The 13,132-nt window shown below is 40.4% G+C and overlaps 1 protein-coding gene across 1 annotated transcript; it reads right to left on the bottom strand.

Annotated features, from left to right (window-relative positions):
- Positions 1–3,346: 3,346 nt before the first annotated feature.
- On the bottom strand, positions 3,347–8,339 carry LOC115684547 (hexokinase-1-like). Its single transcript, XM_030609316.2, has 9 exons — positions 8,041–8,339; positions 7,020–7,170; positions 6,756–6,938; positions 6,041–6,115; positions 5,762–5,917; positions 5,496–5,594; positions 5,295–5,425; positions 4,375–4,456; positions 3,347–4,100 (listed from the first exon to the last, which is right to left on the bottom strand). Exons 1-9 carry the CDS (start codon positions 8,313–8,315, stop codon positions 3,750–3,752), a joined length of 1,503 nt encoding a protein of 500 aa, XP_030465176.2. The 5' UTR covers positions 8,316–8,339; the 3' UTR covers positions 3,347–3,749.
- Positions 8,340–13,132: the final 4,793 nt, after the last annotated feature.

Genomic DNA, 13,132 nt, shown 5'->3' with positions numbered 1-13,132 from the left:
GCCACAAGTGTGGTCTCCTTGCAGAACAAATAATACTTAATTACTGCGTATTATAAAAAGGTTAGAGAACAAGCAGATAAATATAGAATAGAGATGTGCCGAATCATAGGCCAACCAACTTTATGTTTCAATGCAGTAGGAGCATGCCCACTATTTAGTTTTAAGTTCACTTCCATATCACCGCCAGCTAGTTTGACCTGAACATTCACTGCATAATGTTACTCCATACCAGCAACCTAGTTCTGTTTAAAAACCTCAAAGATCATCTCTTGTTACTAGAAAACATATTTTCTTGATCAGCAAGTTTATTTTGAATGTATTTAGGATTGCTTTTATCCGAATTAAGACTACGATAATATTGTTACTTATTCGAATTTCATAATTTAGATATATTATCTTTTCTTGGCTTGAAGGTTACTCAAAAGGGTATTAGGTTCTTTAATTGTAACACACGATGAAGTTATTGAGTTTTGGGGAGACCTAGTTTATGGGCCCGTTTGGTTCAACTTTGCAAATGAACCTTGGGGGAATGCAAATGCCTTTAGTTTAAAGTTCATTGGGAAAATACAAATGATATTTGGTAAAAAAAAATTTGTGAAGCTACTTTAACCCAAATAGTATTTGGCTATCTTTCTTTTTGCAAAGGGCTTTGGGATTTTCTTTTTTATTAAAAAAAAGTTACCCTTCGGCGGAGTCGACGAAGGGCTACGGACGCCGACGAGCCAGATATGGCTCTGGCAGCTATCGCTCGAGGTTGGGCGACCCTTGGCGACGAGGCCTAAGGTCGCGCGACCCAGGCGCCGTCGCCTGGGGTCGCGTGACCTAGGTAGACAGCACCTGGGCGGTCGCACGACCTCAGGCAGCCGTCGCCTGGGTCAGGCGACCTCGCCAGCCCTTCGCCGTCCAAATTCAGTGTCGTCGGCCGCCCTCACCGGCTGCCCTTGCGCGACGAAGATGAACAGTAACATCAAGGGGCAAAACTGGAATATTAAAGAATAAATGAGGGTAGTTTGGAAAGAAAAACATTAGTTTCAGCATTTACCAAATGCTGAAAGCCCAAAATTGGTCCGGACCAGCTTTGAGCTTTGAGCATTCTCAATGCTGGCTTTCGATCAAAAGCCCATTAAGAATGCTTGCCAAACACCCTAACATTTTCCCAAGGGGCTTTCGAGACCGGAAGCCCCCTGGGAATGCTGAACCAAATAGGACCATAGTCTCTTCCTATCTTATACTTCTTAGTATGGTTTCAACCTCGCCAACATCAGAAAACCCTTCTATCTATTCGGTGTTCCCTAGTCATTTGGTATCAAAGCTGAGGATCGAATTACCTCCGCATGGAAGAAATACCGGCGAACTTGTCATGGAGATAGAGGAGATGCGTCGTCAGAATCAACAACTCCGAGAAGAGATGATGCAACGAGATGATAAATGTGAAAAATTCGAAAGCTTAGTCATCCTGTGGGTATGTTCCCTTCCTATGTTATTTATGGCTATGTAGATGATAAGTGGTTTGCATGAGTGATTCGGTCACTGTGACATGTTGCGGCCCTATCGTCGAGTCGCGGGAGATATCCAAACTGATCGCATAACTGTTACCTCGTACTAGTCTGGAAGTTAACGAACTATTTCATTCAACGACAACAGGCCGCGATTTTTCTTTGACGGATTGCAGTAAAGACAATGTTATATTCACGTGCAAATGTGTGTGATTGATGGGAGCTTATGTGATGATGTTCAAGTTCTTGAAGAATCTCATCTCTTCCATCGTTGAAATCGCAAAGCAGAGAGAGAGACAGACCATGTCTTCAAAGCGAAACCCCTCGGAGATATTGAGGTTGTAACTAGTATCTCTTAGCCGAAAGATTCATCGTGATCTAAAGTGAACAACGTCCCCAAAAGAAAAAGAGAAGAAAAATCGATCATTGCATTATGTAAGTTGAGTCTTTATATTCTTGCAGAAAGAAATGATCGTAAGTAAGAAATGGGTTCGTTAAATATACCAGAAGAAGCAAAGCCATGGAAGAAATTACTAAGCCACCATTCAATCCTCGTGATTGCTGTTGCTGGTCAGAGTTGTTGCCACCCTTTGGGTTTCTGTATCTTGCTTACTACTCCTCCGACAACCCTCCAACGGTCTGCGTGGCCCCTCTCTCTCTCTCTCTCTTCCCTCTGCAGTGCCGCATCTCGGGTCGGTTGGTTTTCTGTGTTCAAGGGCTTAACGTTGGGTACCGCCTCGCCACGCCAATGCCGCTGGGCACAAAAACTCATTTTCTATAGCAATTCTGATCTCATCCGATAGAATGACTCTCTTTGACATATGATGGCAAATTTCTCCTCCTACCGGTTGGATAACTTGGATGTCATAACAACCTAACATCATTTACCTCAGAAAGAGAAGGAACTACTGCATCAGCCCGAGCTGAGAGAGAGACCAAAACCTAGGATTGAAAAAGATACTGATCACAGTATTCACCCCATGGTTAAGCGGGTTCGTTGAGGTTTGAATCCTAGTTGAGTCTGGTATGGGCCGTCCGGATCGCATTGCAAGAAAACAAGTCAACAAGTCGGTTTTGCCTATATCCATGTATCAAACACCCAAATCTTAACCCGACTCGCCAATTTCCCACCTCTCGTGTGATGCGAGACCACCCTGCAGGTTTTTGTCTGCACTTTGTATCTCTAATCCTCCATCACTGTATCATCACCTCATTGCGCAAATGCTTCTTTCTAATTGATAAAAGACTATCATTTCTTTAACAGTCCACAGTTCATCTTGGCTCTTGCCAGAGGATTCCATGAGCCAATGTACCTATCCATGGAATTGCTAGAACACTAGACAAGTGCCTCATTCAAGCATACAGATCATCATTATTAGGGACCGTTCCATCTCCCTACTCAGCAACACGTACTTTCTCTAACAATGCGACCTTTTCTCATATTAAAGTTCCTATCCAGAAAAGTTTCAAATTTACACACATCAGACGCCTACTCTAGTCGTAATCAAAAGCTAAGAAGACACGGCTAAAATGACATATACACACACACACACACAAACGAGGTGCTATTGAGTGAGGTGACTTGCAGCAAAAGATGTTGATGTGTCAGATCTAATGAATCTCATGTGGATTCTCAGTGATCCAGATCTATTCTAGCAACATGCGACACACTCACCTAAAATTTTCTCCACACAAAAATGCACATCAAATCTTCAACCAAAGCTGAGAGAAAAGATGAATGACCTGGGCAATCATTCAACAAGAAAAGAACTTCAGACAAGCAGAAACTATCAACAAAATAACCTCTTAACAAACATAAAGTACCAGCGACCGAAAAAGAAAACATAAAGTACCAGGAATCTCAACGTTCTATTACCCCCAGAACAAACTATCTTATTCATTGTAAGAACAAGAACTTTTCTCTTTCTCTTTGGGTCTCGCAAAGTAAAAAGGAAAAAAAAAACTCCCCAACTGCAGTTTTGCTTCCCCATTTATTCACCAGTTCAGTAGATAGGAACTCTACCTTACCACCATCATATTGCTACAATCCAAGAAAGTGATAACCAGCAGCAGCACATGAACATCCGCGCCCCTGAGAGACAAATCCAAGCTGCCTATATAACCCAAGTGCTTGTTCTCTGCTCCGCAAGACTAAATTTCGGGTGACTCCTTGGGAGTAAGAAGAGCTCTAAATACTCCACAAGATGTCTCAAGAATCAGGGAAATGAAAAAATTATACAAAGAAAGAAGAGATCAACGCTCCTCAGCCTCGAGATATTGGGAGTGCGAAGCTGCTAATAGGGCAGCTCCTATGCCAGACCCGTCGTTTGAATGCTCAATAACAATGTTTTGCGCGATTTCCTCTCCAATCAACTCCTTTAGAGTGCTCTCCATGCAGGCACTAAATTTTGTATAGTGCTCGAACAAACCGCCGTCAAGCGCTACTACCGACTTCTGCTGCTCTGCTCCCTCCCTTGTGCTGTCTCTTCCCAGTTTCTTCAGGATCCCAACTATTCCAGCAGCAGATAGGCGAGCTCCACGAGTGGCAATGATGTCACAGAGCTCAACGACCACTTTTCTCATCTTCAAGGTAGTATTGGATATCTAATGGATACAGATTGCAAATTATAAGGATGATTGCAAAGTATTGTCCTCTTTTCAAGAGGAATGTGGGATTCGTTTGAAAGGACCTTAAAAAGAGATTTTGAAAAGAAAAGATGAAACTCTTTCACTGAGTAATGCTAAAAACAATGTGGGACTGTCACAAGAAGATTCTTTTTTCTTGCGGACTCAGAGAGATACATAATAGTATTAAGCCTCCAGAAAATCAGATGGACGACAAAGTAATTTATCACTCCATGGAGACAGCAGAACATACCTCTAAGATATCCCTCAGTTTGTTCCCAACAACTTTAAGATCGGAAGATGTGTCATGATGCATAGCAGACATGTCCGGTGTCCTTCACAGTTTACAACAGCAATTTAAAGTTTTAAACATTTGGAATTTAAAATACATAAAATGCTGAAAATTTTTTAATGGCGGAGATGCATAATCTTTGGTTTACATCCTCATGGCAGCGCTGATAGAAATAAAAAGGGACACGAAGGCAAGACAATCAAAGCAGTAATTAACATAAGGCCCTTCAATCTCTTAGGATTACACTTAGCAGATTACAATTACGAGGATAATGAGTTCGTGATAAGTTCGGCATATATCACAACAATGCACGCATTATGAAATCAGAACTAGAAGAAAAGGACTACACAAGAAATTAGAAGTAATGAGAACTGAAACTGTAATGTGATTTATGCAAATATTGGATGTCATAGTAAGAACTCAAAAATTGCATGTTGTCTCACTGATCTTTAGAAGTTACACGATAAAGAGCTCTCAAGAAAAACACTTCCAGCGCACTGCTAGGTAATGAAAACAAGGGATAAGAAGAAAAGCACATGGGTGACTTGGTAAATGCTCCAGGTGCGAGGCCAAGGTCACTAATGATGATATACTGATTTGTGCAATTAGGATCCCATGCATTATACGAGCATAACTATGTCTGACTTAAGTCGCAGCAAATGAAAAACTGATCAAGCACATCCTGAACCCAATAAATCGATTTGAATTGTCTAGAAACAGATTTGGTTTCTTTTCCAATTCAGATCACCTGTTGGTGGCAAAAATGCTCTGTCAAGTCTTTGTTCAGGAACCGAATGACATGGATGTCAAGCGAAATGCTTCTTCAGGAAATAAGCAATCACAAGGATGTCAAGCGAAATGCCAGATGACCAGTACCAAACCTTAATATGAAAGGGACTCTTAATTTAGGAGGAACATTGTCGCCGAAAAATGAAGCTTCTTCAGCCATTTTCAGTAAGACTCTACGAACAATTTCTCCCAAGTACATGCCTGATATTATCTTCTCAAAAATCTGCAAGAAAAATTATCCTAAGCAAAAGACCACAACAATTACATTGAATAGGACGTGGAAAGCAGGTCACCTGCTCTCCTGGGTTTAGACTTTCAGTATCCAGCGCCTGATCGTACTCTGTCAGGGGCAGGTGAGACGACCTGAAGTTGCCCCATTCCATGTTAATGACCTGCAAATTTCAGCAGAATAGGTAATTGTTGTATAAAGTTTCTGCATTGGTAATGAAAGTTTCTGATTCTGACGACCCAACAAGATGTAAGATATCCAAAATAGATAAAGTTTTCGAGACTAAATTCTAGAAATAAACTAAAGTCCGATAATGGAAAGATTACCCACCATTTCTCCTGATTTAGGCAGAGGACCATGCCACTTAGGAATTGCCTGAGCCCTTTCCACATAAGCTGCATTTGTTCCAGTACCCAAAATGACAGCAGCAATTACATCAGTGTTGTAGTATCTACCCCCAGCTAATGTTCCGATTGTGTCATTAACCTACACCATGGCAAGTCAAAGGATCCAACAACAATTGTTAGAAAAGAGCAATCTCTGAATGAGAATATCAGGATACGTTATCAGCAAAACAATTTTCAGTACAACCCTCCATTTAATACTAACCAAAGCTGTTACACGCATGTCGAGGCCAATTTTTTCCAATGCTTTGGTCAGTTCACCCACAACGTTCTCCCCAACCTACATCAACACAAACGAACATGGAAGTCAATATAAACCAGAAGCACTAATATAGGAATAAAAAGGCAACACTGAACCACTACAATAGACGTCAGACAGGTCCCAGCATCTATCATTTTTCAAAAACGCCATACGACTAGTAAAAAAACAACCGCGCACTTCCTAGTAGATCATGACTAAATTATTCCAAAGCTAGGATTTGATCATTCGGCGAACAATGACAAGTTTTGCCTTGAATACATATGCAAGCCCAAAAATGAAACAACCTTAATCAATTTAAACCCCGTGACCTCTCCTAGAACCATCTTAATTCTCGATTTCAGAACTTTCCATAAAAACACTTGAAGAAATTTGCACTCAAAGATGGAGGCATGGTGGCCAATATGATATTAAATACGAGGGCAATATGACTGGAGGCCACTCAGTTACTGTGGGAACGAAGAGTCAGAAACAATGTCAACAACCATAGTTAAGCATCATACAAGCAACGCTCATAGCCAATCCTTTCCAACTATGTGGGTCAGCTACATGATTCCTATTGCGCTATTGTCCTGTATTATAAACCAGGATTTTCCACGATATCCAAATACTTGAGACAACATCAGAAGATTTAAGAGAAATCGGGATCAGCAGTACTCACCACATCTTCAATGGAAAAGCCCTTTGTCCATTTGATTAATGTCCCTGATGATATAGATGTTTGCCTAACTGGGAAGGAGAAGGTAAAGCCCAGCTCCCTTTGCCTACCAGGGTAAGGATGAGAACCTTCATCTTCTGTGGCAACAAACTCCGCAAGTGCTGCGGCAATATAATCAAATAAATCCTGAAAGATAGAATGAACTTTAGAGAATGAGCGTAATGAGTAGAATTGACTCAAGTTTGTTGCGTATTGAAATGCACCCACTTCTGAAGATCCCGTCATTAAGTGAGGAGGTATTGAAACTTCGTCAAATTCTTGTGAAACAACACCCTTCTCTTTTCCTCCCAACTGAACACGAAGGACCCGGAAATTTGTACCACCCAGGTCCAATGCATAAAACAATCCTTGCTCATCCCTAGAACAGTGAGGAAGAGATACATGAGATCCGCAGAATCAAACAAAAGTTTTTTTAGGATGTACACAAAACCACAGATGAAGAACCTATGAGCAAATCATTTTCCTGATACAAGTACATTGCTCAATTGCCTTCTCAATAAACCTCTTCCAAAGAACATCAAGCAATACACTTTCCATCGCAAGAACCACTTGATCATAAAGTTAACCATAAGTTCATTCCACCAACATATAAGCATGATTAATAACAAGTCAAAAGAGACATTCCCTCATTCTCTAAAGTCAAATCCCCTAACCCACCCCCCCCAATAACCAACCAAAAAAACAAAAGAACCTTTTCCCAACAAAACAGAAATGAACCACAACAGCATCATTTGATCTCCAAGCTATATGAGATTCTGTACTGCATACATGCGACCAACTTTGATTAAAAATGCAAACAGCGCTGACAATTGCTGTTACTCATAAGACAGTTCGAGGAACACTTCCTACCACCAAGGAAACAAACCAAGGACAAATTTTTCTTAAACAGAACAGCTCCTCATCAATCGTAACCTAAACGATGCAACAGTGGATCCGGTTGATTAACCACCGATTTTCCAATTCATCTCAGAATATCCGTTTTAGCTCTCGAATTTGTCATCCACAAAATTCGACAAAAAGCCCGTCAACCCAACAAACAATTCGATATCACATTGAAAAAAAAAACGGTGAAATTTATGGTCCACCGAAAACACGAACTTTCCAATCCTCTATACCCACCAACTGATTCAAGATCAACACAACCACCACACACAAACAAACACATCAATACACGAACACCGCCACAAATTCCAATCAAACTAACGAAACGGGAACTGGGCGTGCATACCCAGTGGGGAGATTGTCCACGTAGCTGATGAGCATCTTGAGCTTGCTGCCGCCCTCGGACGCGAGGCCGGCATGCATCTCGACGGTCATGGCGTCCGCCACCTGGCGCAGCTTCCCGATTGGGGTCCCGCACATGTCCTCGAACTCCTTCAGTATGGCCATGGCCTTGGCCCACTTACCGGATCTCTTCATCTGCCTCCTCACCACGACCGCCGCCCCGGTCGCCGCCACCGCCGCCGCCGCCGCGCACAGCACCACCGCCACCTTCTTCCCCATCTTTCACCTCCCCCACTCCTCCTCCTCCTCCGCCGCCGCCGACTCCTCCCTCTACCTTAAGAAAAAAAACCGATGGGTCTCCCCCGGATCAACTTGCGCTCGCTCCCTGCAGCTGCCGGATCGATTCTCGATCGAATTCCTCAACTGGGTCTCCTTCCTTCGGGGTGGGAGGAGGTGAAAAGCTCGTTCCTTTTTCCTCCTTTTCTGGGGGCAGAAAGAGAGAGAGAGGGAGGAGGGTGGTAAATGTCAGAGACAGGCCACGATGAGATGGAGCTGATAATAGTTGGGAAGGATCGGAAAGGGAGGGGGCGATTTTCCCGGAAAATTATCGGTTTTTCTCGGAAAATGAGTGAACAAAAGAGCTTGGAAGATATAGACTGTACAGGATACCAGGGCTGGCTCTTTCGTCTCGGGCTTTTGCCCATTTTGTACTTCATTTTTCCGCTTTTCTTCCAGAAGGAAAAAAAAAAGAAATTTTTTTTGATTTTTGATTAAATAAATTTAAATGATCATCCGTCGAATTTTTTTTTTTTTGGGCTGGATAGCGATCGGCGAAGATAATTCAAGAATCTTTTTTCTTTTTTTTTTGGGGGCTCGGGATTGTCTTTTCCATATTCGTGAGACCGCGAAAATTGCTGAAATTCCAAGTAAGCAGAGAAGGCCAGATGAGATCTCTTGAAAAGAAAATTATTTGGTCTGCCTCGATGTGCGAAATTATGGTTGAGCCCTCCGAGGTGGTCAGCTGTTATATGGAAGATGACGACACGGGCGGTCCCTAAACATCGGTTCAGTGCACGATGTGGTCTCTGAATTTTAAATTTATTCAATATGATCCTTAAATTTTGACTCAGTGTATAATGTCATCATCGGACTTTTAATTTATTCGATGCGGTCCATAGACTCTTAGTACATGTTCAATTTAGTCCTTAAATTATATAAAGATGCTCAATATTATCCTTTCATTAATTCAAGTTCAGAGGCAACATCATGTATTTTCATATAGTTATGGGGCTAAATTGAACGTATACCAAAATTCTAGGGACAATATTAAATAAATTACAAGTTCAGGGACGACATTGCACGTTGGGCTGAAGTTTACGAACCACTTTTAACAAATTAAAGTTCAATGGCCATATTACACATTTAGTCAAAATTCAGGGACCATTTTTGTCACGTATCCTTGTATTTTTATTTTTATTTAATTTCTGTCCAACATTTGCCCTTGTATAGAAGAATGGTTCGTTGGATTCCGGGTGCCACGTGTCGTCATCTAATTGATTTGATATATTTTTTTCCTTTTTCCCTCCCATGATCTAATTTAATATTTCCCACGTGCGAAGAAAAAATTGATTTTCCCAAAAGAATCTCATGCGATCTTTCACGTGGAGCCTCTTGCCTCAATAAGTCTTGAGTTTCCTTTTATTTATTTATTTTTATAATTTATTAATTTGCTTATGACAAAAAAAAAAGTGGGGAGGAGTCAATCTTGCTTTACGCTTTCAATCCTACAACATTTTGATTTTTTATCGAAGGGGACAAATCCTATAAATAAGAAAAAATTGGAATCGAATTAAATCTAGCGACTCAATGTGCGGTACAATAATCCAATCGATATTAACGCTTGGGATTCAGCAGATTCGATGTAACAAACACTTGATTAATATTTTCGATTTTATCCTGCAGCTTCGAATGTACCGTGAAATACTCTGAATCGATTATGAGAATTTTGAGATATGCTGTAGATCTATCTCAACTAATATGTCATTCGATTCAAGAGAAAATAAAGATGTTCGGGGAAAGAGATCAAGAGAGATTTTCCTTTCTTTCTTTCTTTTCGAGAAAAGCGCGTTTGAATTTTAATTACCCTTGAAATTTAAAATTAGTACATTTTTTGGGCAAGTGGGTGTCACCCAACCCATGCAAAGTGACGCAACCATATGTATATCTTTTTATATTACGTTCAAAAATTGACCAATTTTTTTTTTTATATGGTGAAATGAATAATACCAATTTTTTTTTTATATGGTGAAATGAATAAGAGCAAGAAGAGAGCACGGTTCGAATAAGGCGTGGCATGACGAAGAATGCAAGAAAGGTTTCGATGATGTTTCGTAAGAAGGAAAGGACGGTGGATTGAATCGATGATGATGATGCTTTTCCCTCTCTTTTTTCATCTTTGAATAAGCTTTGATGACCCCTTTTCGTGTACCCCGTTAATCTTCGAGAATCTTGGTCTTAACTCATCCCGGAGAATTATACATAAAGGGATTTGAGTAGAAACACTTCTGTATGCTCGCGGTACCGTGTCACGTCATGTACTGTCCATTCATCTCCGATTATTAAGCAATAATGAATTTTTGAACTTGAATTTTTTATAATTGGTATGGACGGACCGTATAAGACGTTAATATAATCATTAGAAAATCAAACCTAAAAATCCGATACGTGAGGAGCGACTATACGTATGTAAGGTTTATTGTAGCCGGCGGCCTATTGCTGCTCGCTTCGATGTTCAATCCCTTTTCGGCTTAGTTAGATTGATTGGTACTAACCAGATTGCTGTCTTTGAAGTTTCGGTTTGAAAGATGGTCAATGTCCCATTGAATTGAAACCATTCACCAAATCAAGTACCAAAAAGGTGTGATCATGCGAAAGGACTAGGAGGGCCATTTGAAGCCTAAAAATAAGGAGAAAGAGACGGTTTCAACGAACTCATTAACTTAAACTTATTTTGCTATAAGCGGATGCTGAAAGCATCTCTGGTTTCTCTACTACCAGATAAAATATATAGAATCGCATAGTGCAAGCTTGATGATCCAAACATAGAAGTTGTCAACCGTAATAGTCTAATGGAGCCAATGCTAGTCTTGTCTCCAAGAGTAACTTCCCCAATATATATATATAATGCTCATCTTCTTATTTAGCCCGATTTCTATTTATAAATCGTTTCTTTATTTAGTAAGATTTTTATATATAATCACTCTTACTTTAAAATTATTTTATGATATTATACAAACCTTTGTAGAACTTTCTGATTTTTACTATTATATCAGAGACATTGAACGCATAGACTTCTTTCATATGCTTTATAAATCCAGTACTAATAAACGTAAACGTTCCGATTAATTCTTTACTTTTTCTAATCTATTTGTAATCCCCATATCCTTGGCCACTTATGGTCATATATATATATTGCACAGAGCTAAAATTGGATGCCAGACATAGCCGAAAAATGGACACAAAATCAGAAGTCCATAAATGTCCTCCTCAATAGCATAAAGAGAGCAATTTGAGACTCGAAACACCCCCAATTTCTTCAGTTTGTCAAGGCTAGCAAAATTTCCCATGGCAAACAAGTAGGTAGGAGTAACTTGGCAACAAGATTGAGGGAACATGTGAGAGGATAGGGTCGAGGGGGGAAGAAATAGGTCGAGATTGAAATAATTGCTTATAAACTTAAAAAGTCTACTCACGGAAAAAGAGATCCCAAGTCTGGTCACTGTAAAATCATTTAGCGTCTCACCAAGATTCCTATATGGTTCGGGAACTTTCAAAGGAGCTAAACGGTTCCGTTTTCATTTCGATTCCCTCCGAAAAAACAAAAATTCATTTTATAAGGAAGCTAAGAGTAAGGTAAGATGAAATTCTTCGCATAAAAAAAAAAGGAAATCAATTTAAGCCGGAAGGCATGAAAGAAGCGAAGGTAATATGTGCATGCCATCATTCCTCGTGCTTTTCTTTTTTGAATTACCCCTCTTTTCAAGGGGAAAAGCATTAATTTGATAATATTAGAAAGATGCTTTTAGATCAATTATTCCCGTATCTGGCGTTAATGGCATGCCCGTTCTTGGTGCTTTTGGTATTTGCAATAGCAAGTTGATTAGGGGCATGCCTTAAGGAAACGAGTCACTCTCGCACGTATCTCAAGTAGAGATGCTGCCTCTACCACTGCATAAACATAAAGAAGAGTTAGAATCATAGTCAATCCACTTCTTCCCGGCCGGGCACGAAAGGTAGAACAAAGGATGCTAAAGGCTTTCCTATTGCTCCTCTTTACACGGTAAAGTAAGCATCTTCTTATCAAATTGAATAGACTTGCCTTGTGAAATTGGAAAGCTAAATAGAGGGGCCAGGCCAAGAAAAGAAGTCATATTCAAAGGTCACATTGTTATTCACACTTTCTTCGATTATCTTTCCTCGTTCAAGCTTGGAGGAAGTTGAATCTAGCTCTACGGAGGCCTTTGCTTTTCACGACCGTTGCTGGATTTTTTTTTCGTTTAAAAAGGCTAGCAATTGTTTAGTTTAATCAACGAGGAGATTGATTCTTTCTCTTTCTCAATGCGAAAGATGTTGTGGCTAGGTAAGATAAGTATCCTTCTAAGATTGGATGCCGAGAATAAGCTCTATTAGGAAACCTTAACTTTTAAGTCCAAAGAATAAGTGGTCTTATCTGTGGTTGTCAATCTTCTCTTTCTTTAGTCCTACTCATCTTACGACATTAGCCCTTGTGGATTAAAGAATTCGCGGGACATCTGTCTCGACACGTCCACAGTAAGTAGGTTTGAGGCACTTTATCTTGCTACTTGCCTTCATCTTCCCGTCTGCCAAGCAAGTTTGTTTACTCTATGTTGTTGACAAACAAATAAGTATTTCCCCCAAAGCGCTAGCTTTCATACGCCTAAGAACTTATAATGTTGCTCAGTCTCCAAAGGGAGAGCTCAACCCCTTGTGGGTGAGTTTCCCGATTCCAAGCTTCCGCGCCAATGATTACCATTACCACGTTCTCAGCAAATTCCTTTCAATGTGAATTTAGATCT

The sequence above is a fragment of the Syzygium oleosum genome, unplaced genomic scaffold (assembly GCF_021117445.2).
Source record: "Syzygium oleosum isolate NSW1041296 unplaced genomic scaffold, Sole_v2.1 Sole_v2.59, whole genome shotgun sequence".
NCBI classification, from domain to species: domain Eukaryota; kingdom Viridiplantae; phylum Streptophyta; class Magnoliopsida; order Myrtales; family Myrtaceae; genus Syzygium; species Syzygium oleosum.
This window is presented reverse-complemented; position numbering and strand designations above follow the sequence as displayed.

Excerpts from the sequence above, each read along its gene's own strand:
- LOC115684547 (XM_030609316.2), bottom strand. The coding sequence starts at position 8,315 with ATGGGGAAGAAGGTGGCGGTGGTGCTGTGCGCGGCGGCGGCGGCGGTG. Across the intron at positions 5,426-5,495 it reads GTCTAAACCCAGGAGAGCAG|ATTTTTGAGAAGATAATATC; the intron begins GTGACCTGCTTT and ends TTTTTCTTGCAG. Across the intron at positions 4,457-5,294 it reads AGAGTCCCTTTCATATTAAG|GACACCGGACATGTCTGCTA; the intron begins GTTTGGTACTGG and ends TAAACTGTGAAG.